This window comes from Limulus polyphemus, unplaced genomic scaffold (genome assembly GCF_000517525.1).
Source record: "Limulus polyphemus unplaced genomic scaffold, Limulus_polyphemus-2.1.2 Scaffold2628, whole genome shotgun sequence".
Taxonomy (NCBI): domain Eukaryota; kingdom Metazoa; phylum Arthropoda; class Merostomata; order Xiphosura; family Limulidae; genus Limulus; species Limulus polyphemus.
In genome coordinates, this window is record NW_013668238.1 from 55,376 (window position 1) to 74,999 (window position 19,624).

General features: G+C 35.4%; 1 protein-coding gene across 5 annotated transcripts in view; it reads right to left on the reverse strand.

Annotated features, from left to right (window-relative positions):
* LOC106467480 overlaps nt 1-19,624 on the reverse strand; it is a 144,928-nt gene that overhangs the window by 39,041 nt on the left and 86,263 nt on the right. For all 5 annotated transcript variants that reach the window (XM_022395676.1, XM_022395674.1, XM_022395678.1 and 2 more), the window contains one exon: nt 2,101-2,210. In XM_022395676.1, coding sequence (XP_022251384.1) covers nt 2,101-2,210 — 110 coding nt within the window. The remainder of the gene's footprint in view (nt 1-2,100; nt 2,211-19,624) is intronic.

Sequence of the window (19,624 nt, forward strand, 5' to 3'; positions counted from 1 at the left end):
TGTGACCATGCTGTGTAAGTATACCCACAAAGTTATGTTTATTCAAACACATTTAAATGTACATCAACTGTATATTTCAATTTTTACATTGCACTGTCATTTTAGTAGATTTATAGCTTCAGTCATATTATACTGTAGTTATTCAGGCACTTATATTGTAGTTATTCAGACACTCATATTATGCTGTACTTATTCAGGCACTTATATTGTAGTTATTCAGACATTCATATTATGCTGTACCTATTAGGGAACTCATATTATACTGTACTTATTCAAGCACACTTTAAAATTAAAAATAATTAACAGTTAATAAGAACATGTACTCAATACCAAAAGGCACCAAGGTTCTTTCTCTATTAAACATCAGGTTCAAAACAATCATCCAGTAGTTACCCTTCTTAATCAATTTTTAAAAAAACCCATTACTAGAATAATTCATGCAATCAGAGACTCACAAGGTTACTATCCATAACCCAGTATCTAAGATGCCAAAGATTAAGGTATAAAAGTTTATATAACTACAAATATCTTAAACAATACAGAAGCCTCTCAAAAATACAATATTTCAATTTTTTTAGACTTAAAATAAGACCCATAACTCAAGCACTTTCGAATAGTTGACTATTCTTCTTCAGGAGAACAAAGTATGATGTCAGAAAAAACAAACATCAAATGGTGAGTGCCTACTTGAGATTTATAATAGAGAATCCAACAATGAGTACCATAGTTTTGTATACTTGCCAAACTTTACAAAATCTCATAATTAAAATGAAGTTTGACATCCTTTCCTCTGAGTTACCCCTTACGACTAACCTTTTAGTCTTTCTGATCTTTTATGCACAACTACAATTTAAGCATTGTCACCTGACCAATAAAAAAGAAAAAGGAATTGACAACTTTGTTACTCTAATGTTATCTTGACTTTAACGACAAGTAGGACCAATGGCCTGATGCAACAAATATGTAAAATATTTAACCTCTCTACAATGTTTTCCTTGACACAGAACTAATCCACTGACTGTAACGTTTGGTTTAGGATATCATCTTCAAAAATTTTCTTCAATGAAGTATGGTTAGATAAAAGATCTTATAAAAGAGAGGAAGTGATAAATAGTTAGTTATAGTTTAGGATTACATTTTTATAATCTTGTTTTAGAGTTGTAGAGTTAGCATGTTTAATGTTTGGTAATTGATTTGATCAATGAATTAGGTGAAAAAACTTAGCCTCTCAGGTTTTTATTGAATAACTTCAGTAGTCTTAGTTAACACTGTAATTGTATTGGAGCATATAACATGCTTTTGATATCTGAAAAGTGGAATTTCATCCCCTTATTAAATATAGGTATAGTAAATCATCTGTCAATTCAAAACAGAACCAGAAAAAGCCATTTACATCAGAAGTGGGAGTAGTAGTTTAAAAAGGCTCAGATCTTAAAAATTAAGAGCACTTAAATTTTTTTTACAATAGTCAAAAACATACAAATATTAGAAAGACAAAAGCCACCAAAGTGAGGTTTACAGCTGTTCAAAAAAATCACAGCTCTAAACTAAAAAAATACATTAAATTACGAACTGGAAGTATGGATTCAAATATCAACCCACATGAAGGAGGTCTGATAAAAATACTGACAGACTGGCATAACTTTAAGCAGAGATAGTGATGTTAATAACAAAACTATGCACAACTCTCTCATTTCATGCTAAAAAATTTCACCTAATAATTACTGCATTCATCACAGCTACATCTATCAAAAACTTTATTCACCATATGAACATATCAAACAACATTTTTCATTATTGTAATCAACTATGGACCAGTGAAACTCACAAGACCATTCTCACATTTCCAATCTTCAGACAAACAAACATATTTTGGTGAGAAAATCCCATGAAAGCATCAGTCACTATCTGAAACTATTTTCATGTGAATAGATGAAAAGATAAAGAGCAAGCCACCAATCTTGCTGTTGCTAAAAAAGAACTTAGTGATTGTATATAGACTACTAATCACATCAACAACAACTGATATCTGATCATCATAACTTAACTGTAAGTACTTAATTTCTTAACTGTTGTTTTCTCATCTATATTTTTCCTCACCTATGAATTTCATCACGTTTTTCATCTGTGTTTTCGAGATCAATGATATTGAAGAGCCTATCTTCATTCTGTGGACCAAAAATACCACCTGGAAGTTTCCTGAGAAATTTCTGTAAATAACAAAAACACACAGTTTAATGCTGACAAGAAATTAATAAAAGTCATCCCACACTGTACATGAAACATTATTGATTAGCAGTATAGGACTTTAAATACATCAAGAAACAGCAATTAACAAAGAGAAAATTATAGAAAATGGTATTTACCAACATTTTAAAATGGAAATAACTTGTCTTTTCAATTTTTTTGAAAAATTAGTTTCTTCAACATTTAACTACAGCAACAACAAAATTTTACAAAAATTTCCAACGGCTTTACTAGAGAACTTTATTAGTATTTTAATTATTAATTTCACACAATATGGCCAAAACTTTAAACTGAAAAACCTGAAGGTTAAGATCTTCCTAAATCAAAAATGTATTTCCAGCCATACTTACTTCCTCTCACACTTATAGCTATTACTTGACCACCAGAACTTCATCTTAGCCCATCTAAGCATTGGTCTGATTTTGACTTGCTTGCTCCAGTCTTTAATATCCCACACAATTCCCCTAGGCAATATATATGTCTCTTGATACTCTACACCTACGTCAATGCACCCTCTGTCCTGGTATTGTATATAAGCACCCCATTCAGATAATTTCATCACTTTTTGAGACTGATACTATTGCAGTCTCTAATACCAGCTCTTAGTGGGGAAAAAGGGAGGGAGAGTGTGAGATGAGGTAACTTTGATTTGAAATACATTTTTAATTTAGGAAAATGTTAACTTCCAAAACATACATACCTCCATTCATACTTTTAGCTAGAATCCCACAATGAAAAGGTGAAGGGGCCAGTGAAGAAATTATGTATACAGAAAGCATCTGCATAGATCATGAATGTACCAAGATAAGTGGTACCTGAGTGAGGGAACTGCACTACATCCAGAACAGATATGTTCTTCACCCTGAACTTAATTCCTGTATCGTGTGTGGAATTGTATATGAGTGATCATCACTATAGGCCAGCCCCAACCAGATAGCCGAGGTTCCACTACTCTGGGTTGGAATTAGTGGGTCTTGGTCCCTATATCCCACATTGGTGGCTAGGGCAATTGGACTACAATGTTATATACAGATACACTTTTGATTGGATCCCAACTTGTAGACATAAAGTCATGTGTTTCAAACCACCAGAATCACGACAAGAAAGTAAGTAACACTGGACAAAGCTTCTACTCACTTGAAGAAGCACAAAAGGCAGCACTCCAGGCTCTGAATAACAGGATCATGTATGCCTTACTCAATCAATGGAACAGAGCTCATCTGGTCTGGAATTATGAACATTCCTCTTCACTCCCCAACTGATGGGCAAGGAACCTTCCACTTTCCTCTGGAATTATGGAGAGGACATGGAACAACTGTGCTCAATCAATGTCCCAGGATATGACAACACTGCTTTCAGAATTAAGAGGAGATATACTGAACTAATATTGATCAAAAAAGAAGGCCCATGCACACCCCAACTGGATAGCAGAGCATCAAATCTGAACCAGTATTATGAGTAGGCTCCTGCATAGGCTGGTGGCACTCCTACCAACATCTGGGAAAAAAACATCCAGGGATCTGGGTAGGAGGGTCCCCAACTTCACCCTCTTCTTCAAGAGTGGAGGAATTCACTATAACACTCTGGAGGAAAAATCTCTGTCCACCACCCCAGTGACTGGAAATTGGGTGTGGTAAGGACTCCCTAGCTCCACTAGTAGAATCTGGGGGGTAATGCATGTTTTCGAGTCCTGAGGAACAGTGCAATAGGTGAGCCAAGTACCCTAAATTTTTAAAAGCAAACCGACCCCAATTTATTCAATCTGATGATCAGCAGGGACGGGCAAGATCTCCTTTAGCTTTACTCATGATAGTCAATGAAAGGCAGTCCACCATAGTAAGGTAATACCACCTGGTGAGCTCCTAGGTGGTCTTATGAAATACCTCATTTCTCCAGAGCCTGTTACAACCAGTAGTAATTACAATGAAATAGTGGTTGCTAGTGCAGAATTGGTTTGATAAAAACACATCTGTCTGGGCAAAACTCACAACAGAGTGGGATCCTGTGAGAACAAGGTAAGGGGCACTGAAAGGTAGAAATAAAAATACTCCCCCACCTCCACCTCTGTATAATCTAATAGAAATAGTTAAGACAGATGAAGAGACTGCCGGATCAGACAAGTAATGTGAGATAAAGATATTGGAGGAAGGGGACATTCACCATCCCAGTAAAAAGAAATCAACATAGACTGAAGAATGATTAACTTGTGAACTATGGAAAATCTATGCATTGGTATAGACAAGGAAGACTGATGAATGGACACCAAAATCCTGTCTTAATAGATCCAATAACTAACAGGAATAAAACTCTGAATAACTAGCACGACACTCTCATTAACCCCAGACCAACCAGACTCAGTTAACCCTAGAACTAAGTTCCAAATCCCGATGAACTGCGGGAGACAGAAACCCCACAGATGTTGGGTGGATAATGGTTGGGAAAATGTGATCTGAATGACTAAATTGTGACTCAAGGACCTGCAGCTTCTGGACCAATGGGTAAGATCACCACACATCCAGAAAATCTTGGACCTGAGCCCCTACAGCACCTGACTAAGCAGTGGAACCTTGGATATAGACAGAATCTATTCTGAGTACCAATGTACCGAGTAGCTGATGTCGGGGATCAATACTCACGAATAGGGGCAGAACTATAACCCCCCTGTAGGAGCTGATGAAATTAGAGACTCCAACAACAACTGGGAGGAATGTAGAAGCTGAAAATTGAACCAATGTGCATGCTAACAATGGATCCAGCTCATCCTCAATGAAACTGGTGATCCTGAGAGTGTTCTAACAAAGAAATTTGAAAGGAAATAAAATATTGAAGGTGAATTATAAGTCCGTAGGCTTACTATGTTCCATCGGGGGACATAGGCTCATATAGGTGAACTACAAACACAGCCTTAGACTGCGGAAAGTCAAGGAGCAGAAATTAATTGAGAGCTGGAAAAATGCCTCCCCCTGGTGGTGGTGGGCAAAATCCTGAAGTTCCGACAACATATTGGATAAGGTGTAACTCACCTCACATAACTAAGAAATAAACCTTCCAGCATGAACCACAATTTTCATGTATGAAGAGTATCAAGAGACATATCGCCAAGGGCAATTGAGTGTGGTATAAAAGGCTAGTACAAGGGAGAAAAAATCAAACCAATGCTTAGATGGGCAAAGATGAAACCCTGGCCATTGAGTAATAGCTATAAGTAGGAGCAGAGATATGTATGTTTTGGAACTTTAATGACTCTGAAACTAAAAATATAAAAAGAAGTATTCAAGGTGAAAGATAAACAAAGATGGCTCTAATCTAAGTACAGCATATCAAAAGCATTGGGTCAACCAAGGCCATATTATTCGTGGTGCAGTTGCGCCATGGCCCCAAGCAGTGAGGGACCTCTACTGACAACCCAGACTGTCAGTTTAACTTTCTCTTTTTTTTTGATAAATCTTCTATTTTCTGTTCTTTGTTGTATTCTTACTCAATACAGACTAGATCAATTTGGCCGACCTCATAACCACCAAAATAAAATAAAAATAAATTACTTCAGATTGTAGCAGGAAAGAACATTTCTTTACACTAAACAGTTTAAAACAGTAAGAAATGAAACTACTGCTTTGATGAATAAAATGAGAATGTTAGATATTGCTTTCAAAACAGTGTTTGATATAAAATTCTTCAGAGATTTAATGCTACAAGTGCTAAGCTTCAAGAAAACAGCCTTGATTTTTCTACTGCTGTAAAGCTTATTAGTTCACTGAAAAAACATGTAAATTCACTATGTGAAGAATTTGATAGTATTGAAATTGAAGATCATCAACTTTCAAATATAGTCAAAGAACAGTTTTAGGAGTGAGATTTCCAGAAAGAGAAAAAGAAAGTTGGCAAATGATGAGACTTCTGAAGGTGAAATTAGCTTATCTGGAACTCAGAAGTTTTGCATAGAAAATTTTATACCGGTAGTTGACAAGTTACAAATGTGTTCGGAAAATCAGTTTGCTGCATATAAAGTGACAGAAATGAAGTCTGGTTTTCTATCTAATTTCAAAAATTTAAATGAGACTAAAATTTTTGCTGCAGCTAAAAGATTTGGAGACATATTCTCTCCAGATCTAGATGGCTCTTTTCCCGATGAAATGGTACATTTTGCAAAATTTTTTTAGTGTGAAACACCATCTGCCAAACAATGCATCAAAGCAATCAGAAGAAACAAACTCAAATCTGTTTTTCATAATGTTGACGTAGCATTAAGAATATATTTGTGCCTACCCGCCAAGAATTGCAGTGCAGTGAGAGCTTTTTCTAAAATGGCTAGAGTAAAAAATGAATTGCATGCTTCGATGTTAAATGAACACTTAAATGCCCTTTCCTTGCTCATGATAGAAAAGGCATTGCTTAGGCAAATAGATTATGAAGATGTAATTAGACATTTTGCTTCCATAATGTTGTACAATAACTATATTATTTTTTATGTACTTAATTCATTCTTACTTGCCATGTTGTACAAGTAAATAATTATCATTATTATTATTATCATAATTGTTTAATTTTAATATGTCATCCTTAAAAGTTAGATGCATCATATTCTAATTTACTTCGAATAATTAGCTCATATTCTGTAATTAACTTAATATGTATTCATTATAATTAACTTCAAATTTGCTTGTACCCTATTCAAGGGGCCTCAAAAAAATAAGTGTACCAGGGCCTCAAACTACCTTAATGCGGATTTGGGGCCACCTAACAAAACAGATATTATAAACTATGTGTGTATCTGTTATCCATAGCAGTTAAAAATTGAAGGATTCAGAGAACAACTAAAAACAATTAATACAGGAATAGAAGAGATTAACAAAAAGTAAGTTCAAAAAATGGTACACATACAAATGAGTGAAAGTTTGTAAGAACAATGAAAACCAATTCTGAACCTCCAAAAGAATAAGTGTTTGAGGCATTGAATATCTTAAACATAGATGGTAAAGGACAAAATACCCAGATAGTTCAAAATCTAAAAAGTGTTGAAAGTAGCTCAATAACAATGTTTAGTTTTATACTATTGTTACGTCTCCGTTTGTTAATTAACTTTCCGTAATTTTTAAGTTTCGTCGGAACGTCGACACAAGTCCTTTCTTAATAAAACTGGTTTATTCTTTCCGAATATAACTTTACCGATACACTCAACTTCAACAATCGCGCTAAACAAACGCTGTAACGTCTCTCGTGCTCTCTGACTGCAGTTCAATTACTCACTGTCTATACACACATTACATTCCCCTCTTTTATATACCAGCCTACCCTATCTAGCAAATACTAGAGCATTCCTGAAAGAACAAGATAGTTCTAGAAACTAGAGGGCGCCACACCAGTCACGTGACCTCGATGACGCAACAGTATTATTAACCTTCATGTCTAATCATAAACTATTATTGAGTTTCATGTCCAATTATAAATTATTACTAACTTTCATGTCTAATTATAACTCATTATCTACCTTCTTGACTAATTATAAACTATCATTTACACTCATGTCAAAGTATAAACCATTACCTACCTTCATGTCTATTTATAAACCATTATTTACCTTCATGTCTAATTATAAACCATTACCTACCTTCATGTCTAATCATAAACCATTACCTACCTTCATATCTAATCACAAACTATTATTTATCTTCATGTCGAATTAAAAACTATTATTTACCCTCATGTACAATTAAAACAATTACATACCTTCATGTCCAATTATAAACCATTACCTACCTTCATGTCTAGATATAAACTATTATTTACCTTCATGTCCAATTATAAACTATTACTTACCTTCATGTCCAATTATAAACTATTACTTACCTTCATGTCTAATTATAAACCATTACCAACCTTCATGTCTAGTTATAAACCATTGCCACACTTCATGTCTAATTATAAACTATTATTTACCTTCATGTCGAATTAAATACAATTACATACTTTCATGTCCAATTATAAACCATTACCTACCTTCATGCCTAGATATAAACTATTATTTACCTTCATGCCTAGATATAAACCATTACCAACCTTCATGTCCAATTATAAACTATTATTTACCTTCATGTCTAATTATAACCCATTATCTACCTTCTTGACTAATTATAAACTATCATTTACACTCATGTCGAAGTATAAACCATTACCTACCTTCATGTCCAATTATAAACCATAATTTACCTTCATGTCCAATTATAAACCATTATCTACCTTCATGACTAATTATAAACTATTATTTACACTCATGCCTAGATATAAACCATTACCAACCTTCATGTCCAATTATAAACTATTATTTACCTTCATGTCCAATTATAAACCATTATCTACCTTCATGACTAATTATAAACTATTATTTACACTCATGTGGAAGTATAAACCATTACCTACCTTCATGTCTATTTATAAACCATTACCTACCTTCATGTCTAATTATAAACCATTACATACCTTCATGTCTAATCATAAACCATTACCTATCTGCACGCATAATTGGTATCTCCTGGCAAGACAAGGTAACTAACACCGATGTCTTGTCTCGTACGAACCAATCTACCATGTACACTCTGTTACGACAGCGCCGGTTGCGCTGGGTAGGCCACGTGCGCCGTATGAAGGATGGCCGAATCCCAAAAGACATCCTCCACGGAGAGCTTGCCGAAGGACAGAGAGGCATCGGCCGCCCGCAGCTGAGATACAAGGATATTTGCAAAAGAAACATGAAGGTTCTCAACATCAACACCGAAACTTGGGAGGACCTCGCTGCCGATCGCGCCGACTGGAGAAACACTCTCCGTAAACAGCTGAAGATCGGTGAAGAGTTATTGACGGTAGCGGCAGAAGAGAAGCGAGCGCATCTAAAGGAACAGGTAGCCAACAGACCAGCGTCAACGCACATATGTGACCTTTGCAGCCGGGACTGTCACTCTCGTGTCGGTCTCCTTAGTCACAAGAGACGCTGCTTTAGACGAGCGATCAACATGAGCCAATAATGGACGGATGCTCATCCATGGTCAAACCTGGCCGAAGAAGGCCTACTACTACTACCTACCTTCATGTCTAACTATGAACTATAATTTACCTTCATGTCTAATCATAAACTATTGTATACCTTCATGTCCAATTATAAACCATTATTTACCTTCATGTCTAATTATAAACTATTATTAACTTCATGTCCAATTATAAGCCATTACCTACCTTCATGTCCAATAATAAGCCATTACCTACTTTCATGTCTAATTAGAAACCATTACCTACATTCATGTCTAATTACAAACTATTTTTACCTTTATGTCCAATTATAAACCATTACCTAACTTCATTTCCAGTTAGAAACCATTACCTACATTCATGTCTAATTACAAACTATTTTTACCTTTATGTCCAATTATAAACCATTACCTAACTTCATTTCCAATTAGAAACCATTACCTACCTTCATGTACAATTATAAACCATTACCTACCTCCATGTCTAATTATAAACTATTACCTACCTTCATGTCTAATTATGAACTATTATTTACCTTCAGTCTAATCATAACCATTATTTACTTTCATGTCTAATTACAAAGTATTTTTAACTTTATGTCCCATTTTTAACCATTACCTACCTTCATGTATAATTATAAACTATTATTTATCATCATGTCCAATTATAAACTATTATTTTCTTTCATGTCCAATCATAAATCATTACCTACTTTGATGTTTAATTATAAACCATTACCCACCTTCATGTCCAATTATAAACCATTACCCACCTTCATGTCCAATTATAAACCATTACCTACCTTCATGTCCAATTATAAACTATTACCTACCTCCATGTCTAATTGTAAACTATTACCCACCTTCATGTCTAATTATGAACTATTATTTACCTTCATGTCCAATTATAAACCATTACTTACCTTCATGTCTAAGTATAAACTATTATTAACTTCATGTCAAATTATAAACATTACCTACCTTCATGTCTAATTACAAACTATTTTTACTTTTATATCCCATTATAACCCATTACCTATCTTCATGTATAATTATAAGCTATTATTTATTGTCATGTGTAATTATAAACTATTATTTTCCTTCATTTCGAATTATCAACCATTCCCTACCTTCATGTCCAATTATAGACAATTTTCTAGTTTGGTTGATAAATACTTCATACCTGTCAGTCTAATTATTCCTGGTCTGATTATTAACCACTACCTACTTGTCAGTCTAATGACTAACTACCTCCAACCTATCAGTCTGATTACCAACCACCCTTTAGCCCCCAGTCTGATTATTAACAACTTCCTACAGATCAGTAGTTTACTTATCTTTACGTAAATTCTAGTTTGATTTTTAACCCTTCTGATCTTTCAGCCTGATCACTAACCTCTTCTTTTATTTTAGTCTGATTACTAACTATTACCTACCTTTCGGGTTGGTTACAACTTACTTTTTACCTTCTATTTTAATTGCTAACCAGCTACCTATATTTTAGTCTGGTTATTAACCATTTCCTACCTTCCAGTCTGATTACTAGACATTTCCTAGATTTAAGTTTAATAGCTAACTACTGTATTTACTAAAAACGTCTTATCTTTCAGCATGATTAATAATACCAAAATATCAGTCTGTGTGTGTCTTGTTATAACAAAGCCAGGTCGGGTTATTCGAACCCCTGATTTTAGTGTTGTAAATCCGAAGACTTGCCGCTGTCCCACCAGGGGACCGTATCAGTCTGATTGCAATCTATTCCCTATCAACTAATGTACTACTAAGTCCGACAAATAACAAATACCTACCTTTCAGTCTGATCATTTGCTGCACCCTACGGTTGAGACTGGCTGTAAGTAACTCTTATCTGCCTTTCAATCTAATTACATACTACCTTGTACTTTATAATTTGAATGCTAATTATTACCTACCTTTTCTCTCTGATTTGTCGTCACCACTTATTTTCTAGTCCGATTATTAATTTCCTACTACTTTCTGTTATTAACAACCGCTACCTTCCACTGTTATTACTAGTCAATACCTAAACTATAAATTATTACCTCCTTTACAATCCGATTGTCACATAAATTCCAATCTTATTACAAATTATTAGCCTAATTACTGACCATTACGTACTTTCATGTATCCTGTCTATTAGTTTAATGACCAACTAATTCCTACCTTTCAGGTATATTAATGGCCATTGCCCTCTATACACTCTTATTACCCCTACCTTCTAGTCTGATTGTTAGCAATTTTCAATCCCATTTCTAACCATTCTCTACCCTCCAGTCGGGTGATGGACAACTTTTATGAGCTCCCAGACTGATTACTAATCACCTCGTACTCTTTAGTTTGATTACTATCTACGAGCCGGTTTACTAACAACCACCTATATATTTGTATGTGTGTGTATACTTTCTAGTGGGATTACTAACAACCATCTATATATTTGTATGTGTGTGTATACTTTCCAGTGGGATTACTAACAACCATTTACCTCCCAATCATATTTTAAACGACTAACTGACCTACCTGTCCAAAGTATGGAGAAGATATAGGGGATACCGAGGATTGGCATGGTGGGGGAGGGGGGAGAGGCATATTCATACACTGAACCACTGTTATCTACCCACTGTATTCTAGTGTGATTTATATATGCTAGTGAATTACAAGTTAAAATTCACGGGAAACGGGAACTATGTAAAACATTTTGTACATGCTTTTTTGAACGACCATTTTAGTGTTTTTTTGTACATTATTTTTTGGGCTTCTGAAAACCTTTTCGAGGTGTGGTTCCTATAATAACAGACAAGAGCATATACTAGCAAACATTTAAGTCGTTTTGTCGAAAACTGTGAGAGGAATTTAGAAATCAAGTAAACACAGCTGCTTATACAGGTACAATAAATAATTAGTATTTGTATTACTTATCTTCAACTCTAACTGCACACCACTGCCTATCCTGCAATATGACTACTAATTACAATCTATCTTCCAGTCTGATTACTAAGCACTACCTATCTTTCTGTCAGATTACTAAGGGCCCGGCATGGCCAGGTGATTAGGGCGCTCGACTCGCAATCGGCGAGTCGCGAGTTCGAATCCCCGTCACACCAAACATGCTCGCCCTTTAAACCGTGGGCGTTATAATGTGACGGTCAATCCCACTATTCGTTGGTAAAAGAGTAGCCCAAGAGTTGGCGGTGGGTGGTGATGACTAGCTGCCTTTCCTTTAGTCTTACACTGCTAAATTAGGGACGGCTAGTGCAGATAGCTCTCGTGTAGCTTTGCACAAAATGAAAACAAACAAACAAAGAGATTACTAAGAACGCAACATATAAAGTCCCCCGCAGTACCTCATTAAAATTTATGCACACATACAAACAATAGCCGATAGACTTTTGCATAATACTCTAAATTACTTCGCAAAAAATTTGCAAAAGAGTGGCCTACTCTGTGAACTTGATCGCTACTACATACATGATGGAAGTAGACCTAAGTACCTCTCACCTGTAAACATTTACTTTAGAAATAAGGATGTAATAAGGCCACCTACTACTAGACTTTAAACCCTACACTAGTTAGACTAAGAACAATGCATTTAAATGGTATTTTTATGTAAAATGCATTTGATTAGTCTCTAGCTTGTGAAATGTGTTGTTTGTATTATGGAACTGAACCAAGAGATATAGTGCAAAACACAGAATGTTACTGTAGATACCTACATGGACATTGCTCTGAAAGGGGTCGGAGCAAGTACGGTTTACTTCAACCCTCATGATGTATCAACACCAATATTCACCAGTGGAAAATCGCAGTTGGGAAAGGAGAAAGAGGTTATCATGAATCTGACCCTCCCTGGTTCATCAAAAGACCAAAACACCGATTTTGAACTGAAGAATATTATTAAGAACTACCTATCTTTCAGTCAGATTACTACGCACTATCTATCTTTCAGTCTGATTACTAACTACCTTCAAATTATTAAACACAGATTGCTGATCATTTCCAACCTTCAAATCTCAGTTCTTTCCATTTTCTAGTTTGATTAGTAATCATTACCTACCTTCCAGTCTGACTATTAACCATTTACTGCCTTCCTATTCCACTGATTACCTATTTTTATCTATCAGGTTTATTATTAATCTCTACCTACTTTCCATTTCATTATTTCCCACTTTTTACCTTTTAGTCTATTTGCTTACCACTTTCTGCCTTCCAGTTTCATTACTGACTATTACCATTTTTTCGGTTAATCTGATTACAAACTACTTTCTACTTTCTAGTCTGATTGCTACTACCTATTTTCCAATCTGATTACTGTCAGTTTCATGGGGGCCGAATTCTTTACAGCAGGTGTCTATGACTTGTTGGCGATAAATTTCAACATCAAACGAACAGCACACAATTCACTTGCTTTAAAATAACTTATATTGAAAACAAGTCAAACGTATGTACAAAATAATTCGTTACACTATTTATTGTTTATCACAGTTGTATCTAAAGCTTTAAATAATTATTTTACGTCAAAAGTCCACACAAGGTGGTTCACTTACTTTAGAACCTAATTGACAAGACGAATTATTCTTCTCTACTCTATTTATTACAATACAGTCTACGGTTATCTAAATACTACTAAAACTCTGAGATTGTTTGTGTATTTGCTTGTCTGTAATTAAATACAGCAAAAACGGTGCACAATAGCGCCATATTTGTAATGAAATGAGAGTAGAAACAGAATAAAACAAGTTTCGTTAAAATCGGGCCACGGGTTACAGAGTTAGCCCCGTTTTTCGGGTCACTTTTATGAACATTTCTAGATGAATTTAGGTACACTAGATGACGCCATATATCGGTTTATCTATCTATCTATTAGTTTCCACCTGATGAATCACTTTAAAATATCTTCTATACAACAATATATGCACAACACAAATTAAATGATGAGAGGAAAATGTGTTATAACGGTGCATAGAAAGAACAATAATAAAATGGACCCACAATATTATTGAATATTTGCTAATAGTAACTATGGAGACGAGGTAAAAAACTAAAAATCAAGTCGAGGACAACAACAAAATTTTATAAATGAAAACCTCTTGCCGAGCATTGGCTATTATATTATTTCCCTGTCAATGTTCCCATCTTCATTAAAAGGCGTAAGGTGACAAAAACAAGATTTTGAAGAATCTATCTTTATACTACTAAAACTGTGAGATTGTTTGTTTGTTTGCTTATTTTCTCAGTCAGAAAATCATTCACCCTAACGTTCGCTCTCTTTACGAAACTTCTTACTTCACTTTTTTGAAAAATGAAATGGTCATTCCTTTAACTCCCGATCAACAATCAAATATCTTTTCTTGAATTATGAATAACACGAATGGATTGAAATATTTAATTAAATTATCTCAAAATAAACCTTCATTTCGGTGCAATATTGAAATTAGCTGGAATTCTTCATAACCTCTGAATAGTGGTTAACCCAATGGGTCACGGTGGTCTAATAACACTTTAGAAGTCGTCACTATACACACTTTATGGCTAAAGTTATAAACTTGTCTATATGTCTTATTAATTTTGTCTTCATTTCACTTTCACTAACTTAACTTCTGTATGTGCAAGTATTTATAATATGGAACAGAAAAGTCTAAAAATATCTAGCCTTCTAGTAACAACAATATTAAGCATAACGAGAAAAACTTAGAAGCTACTAGTAAGATAACGTCAATAACATTACAAAAGTCTAGTACAACAATTAAACTGCACACACAAAATGTATGGTTCTTAGAGAGTTACGTAACGAAACTTCTAATAACTATCGCTTTTAAAATAATTAACTTCCGCCAGTCTTGTTATGAAAACTAAATACTCGTTAAATATTAAATCACTAAACAAACTAAATAATAACTCTTAAACTGAACAGTCTTGTATATTCAACAACAAGGACTGTTCTCAGTTCATACACGAAGTCTCCTCCTATAATCTGCACCAACAGTTGCAGTTCCCTTGTTGGTCTGTCTTCACATAGGGCATCTATTATGGTTTCACCTTGACAGGATCCCTTGTCTTTGTCTTGATCTTGTATTGCCTGAGATCTGTCTTGCCTAATATATATATATATATATTGGCACAATATATCTTGTACCTCTTTCTGTTGCTTGCTAGTCAGTTCTTCACTGATGATGACGTATTCGTACATTTCATCTCCACCCAGTGAACTTAGGTGTACTAGATCTTCATCTTCTATGACAAAGTAAGTGTTTTCTGGTTCTGAGTCTATGACAGCTACACCTGACATGTCCACCTATGCCTCAATAGCTGCACCTGTTAGGTCTTCTTCCCTTTCGAAATACTTATTAGTCTTCCCATTCAATTTCACTATATAGTCCATTCTGTAGACCACTTCCTGCACTTCAAAAGGTCCTTTCCACTGCAGGGTGAGTTTTTTGTTTGTAGGTAGCAAAGATCTTTTGTCCAATCTTGAAAGGTCGATCCTTGGCCTTCTTGTCATAGAAGTGCTTCTGACTGTCTTTGATGTGTTTAGCTTCCCCAGCAAAACTGCTTTGATAGATCCAATAAAGTACTCCTTTTTGATATTGTGCTCCACTTTCTCTCGGGCACTGTCTCAAAGTTTCTGCAGTGACTGGTCTTTCTTCTGTGCTTCCTTCAGCTCCTGTGGACCTGCATTCGGAATTTCACTTTTTGAGACTTGAAGGGACTTGATGTCTTGCTTGTTTTTTCTTCTTTTGAACTCTTGTGGTGACTGCAGATGCCCCATTAGCCTCCTTTCTGTTTGGTTCTTCCAAACTTCTCTACCTGGCATGTTTCCAGTCACCAAGTCATAGATTGGTGACTTCATACACATGGTTTCAAGGTTTCTCACGTAGTATGGAGTATCCACCTTTATTTTTGCTGTGGAAAACTTTCTCACTGTCCCATCAACAAGCACACATAGATGCACGTTACCTGTCATCTGGTTCTCACTGCTGCACCCAAGAGTCTCATAGGACCTTAACTTTTATGTCCCTGACATAGCGTTCACCTACTGGCATGTTGTGATTTGTTGGCACCTCTCGATGTTTGTCACATGCTCTAATCATTACTGGCACTGTTGATCCATTTGCTAACTTGAGCTAACCATCAGTAGTGCACTGATTAATCATGGAAGTAGTACTTCCTTCTTGTAGCGAATCTGATGCGTTGTCTCTATTCTGTTTCTTCTTGCAGCAGCATTAATGGTGATAGTCACTCTTTTTTTATTTCTTGGAGTTTAGACACTTGTTATCTTTTAGTAAGGCTTGTTTTCACCAAATAATTTACTCATTAATTTTCTCGTAATTTGATAAATTGGTATCATTATTTGAAATTTAGAATAAAAACATAGAAAATAAACAAATAATATATAAATCATTCCATAAAGAGATACTGTTTTTTCCCGATGATTTGAAGACATATCTATTAACATATTCTAGTAGAATTTCATATCTTAATATAAGTTAATATGATAAAGACATATTTTTATGCAACTGGGGCTATTTTACAAATGTCAAAATATGTTTCTATGTTAGTGCTGCCATCTATGGAACAAGAGATATATAACGTACGTATTTGTATACCTGATACTGAATATTTAGGACAGTATAGCAAGGAACAGCTAAAGAAAGAAAATTGAGAGAATAAGGGAAAGTAGCATAGAATTATCAAGCAAGCTAGATACGTAGATCAGAACTAAACATTAACCCAGCAACGATTACAGCTAATTTAATATACGTTTTTTCATTATAATGACGAGAAAATCCATTGATTGTTCGATTGAGTACGCTTGCTGTTAGTGACATTTTGGGCTACAATTCAACATTCAAAATGGTCAAAGAAGAAGAAATAAAGAAAGTACATTTAAAGAACAAGGAATTCAGAACAGTAGTTTTGTATATGATGAGAGAAAAAGAAAGCGATAACTTTATCTACCGGATGAAAAAGAACGACTATATACAAAAGGAGGGAGAAAAAGGCGTGAGTAATAATTGTATAAAATAAAAGAGAGAAAAAAATACTTATGTATATATAAAAGAAAATCGGAAACAAAACATAATTATATAAAACAATTTTGTACGCATTTATAGAATGTGTGTGTTTGTGTCCATTTATGTATAAACACTCAAACACACTTAGATATATTTTGTACTTACGTCAAAGCTACTAAGGTCATCTGCTACCGTTCTCAATTTTGAACTACTGATTTGAAGCCAATAATTGATTTTCTACAAGCAAGTGTTCTGCGTCCTGCTTGAGAGAAGATGTCTAGCTTAAGCCCTGTGACAGAACTATTGGGCACAACAGGACCAGTTGAAGCTTGAAGACGATAGTCTTGTCCGGAGAGGAGAAACTGCAGATTGGAAAGTGACGACCTGGCAAACAGTTATACCGAGAAAGTTACGGGAAGTTGTGTTGCGTCAATCCCATGATAGTTTAACAGGAGGACATCTTGGAGTTAAGAAGACAATGAGTCACCTACGGCAGATATTTTACTGGACAGGTATGAGGCAAGATGTGGAAGAATGGTACAGGACATGCAGTACATGTTGTGCTAGAAGGGAACCCAAACACAAGGGACGTGCTCCAATGAAGTTACATCAAGTTGGCGCACCAATGGAAAGAGTGGCCATTGACATTGCTGGTCCTTTGCCTCAAACTCGTGCTGGAAACAGGTACATTTGTGTGGTGATGAATTATTTCACCAAGTGGCCTGAGGCATATGCAATACCAAATCAGAAAGCTACAACTGTAGCTTCGGCTATTAGTCATTTCTTCTTCAGGTTTGGTATGTCATACGAACTGCATTCAAATCAGGGCCATAACTTCGAATCAGCTGTGTTCCATGAATGCTGCAAATTGTTTGACAACGCCACTTCACCCACAGTCTGATGGGGTAGTAAAAAAGTACAATTAGACTGGAATTGGCAAAGTTTTGTAATAGCCGCCAAGATGACTGGTATGTCTTACTCCCTCCACTGTTGATAGCCTATAGAACAGCAGAGCATGAAGCCACTGGATAAAGCAAAGCTGATGTTTGGTCGGGAACTTTGATTGCCAGTGGATCTGATAACACGACGCCCACCTTACGAGGAGTTGCCTGAAAATGTGCCAGATTTCGTGAAAGTGTTATCTGAAAGGATTGATGATATTCATCATCAAGTGCGTTCAAACTTGAAAACGTTTGCTGATTCCATGAAGCTATGTTATGATAAGAAATCTACTGAAGTCAGCTTTGTACCAGGAGACAAGGTGTGGTTGTATAATCTCAGGAAGACCAAAGGGAAGTCTCCTAAGTTGTCTTCTCCATGGAAAGGCCCATATGACATAAAGGATCGTCTCTCAGACGTGACTTTCCGAATAAAATATAGTCGGCGAGGTAAGCCAAAGGTGGCGCATGCCAACAGGCTTTGCCGTTATCATGGTCCAGGACATTTCAGTTGGAACGAAATGAACAACAGAACAAATGACGCTGTTGAAGATGTGTCACCTGAAAAAGTCACTGTTGAAGAAGAAACTCTTCCCGGTTTTGAGAAGGAAACAGTGAAACCGTTAATGAAGTTACTGCCACTAATGTTACTGCTAACGATAATAGGATATTTCCTGATGAAGCAGATGAATCCCACGTAAAGCAGAAGCCAATAGGATGGAGACCAGTGTGAAGGAAGAAACGTCCTGTAAAATTAAGAGACTTTATTGTATTTTAATTTTGTGTTTGTAAATTCTGTACATTTAATCAAGTTAATGTTAATTATCTATTGGTTTAATGTAAGTGGCCATTGTTCGGGACGAACAATGCTAAGGAAGAGGCAGTGTTACGACAGCGGAAGTTGCGTGACACTGCGAGCATGTGCACTGGAGTTTCTCGAATTATCGGGGAACCCCGCGAATGTCCGAGTGTTTGCTAGATGCCCTCTTTTTTAGTATATAAGCCTGACAAAGAAAGCCAGCGAGATAGATAGATATAGAGATAGATAATTAAAGAAGCGAACAGCAGTGGCGATAAGTAAAGTGTGTGAATTACTGTGATTTATAGCATGTATTATAAAAGTTGGTAAGTTTAACCCGATGACTACTGGCTACTAACTTTCTTAGTAGCCAATGCAAGTCTTGCTCTTTGTCATTCCAACAATAAAACTACTGGTTAAAAAATTTTAAAACTTCGTAATTACTTTAATAAGTGCGTGTAGTTTAAGAAACATAAAGCCTGTTACTTCTGATAAGTTTAGTTTTTTTTGCATTATGATCTATAATATCTTGGTAAATTACGTTAGGAAATGGTATTTATAAGAAATTATTATAATTATATATTTATATTTGTT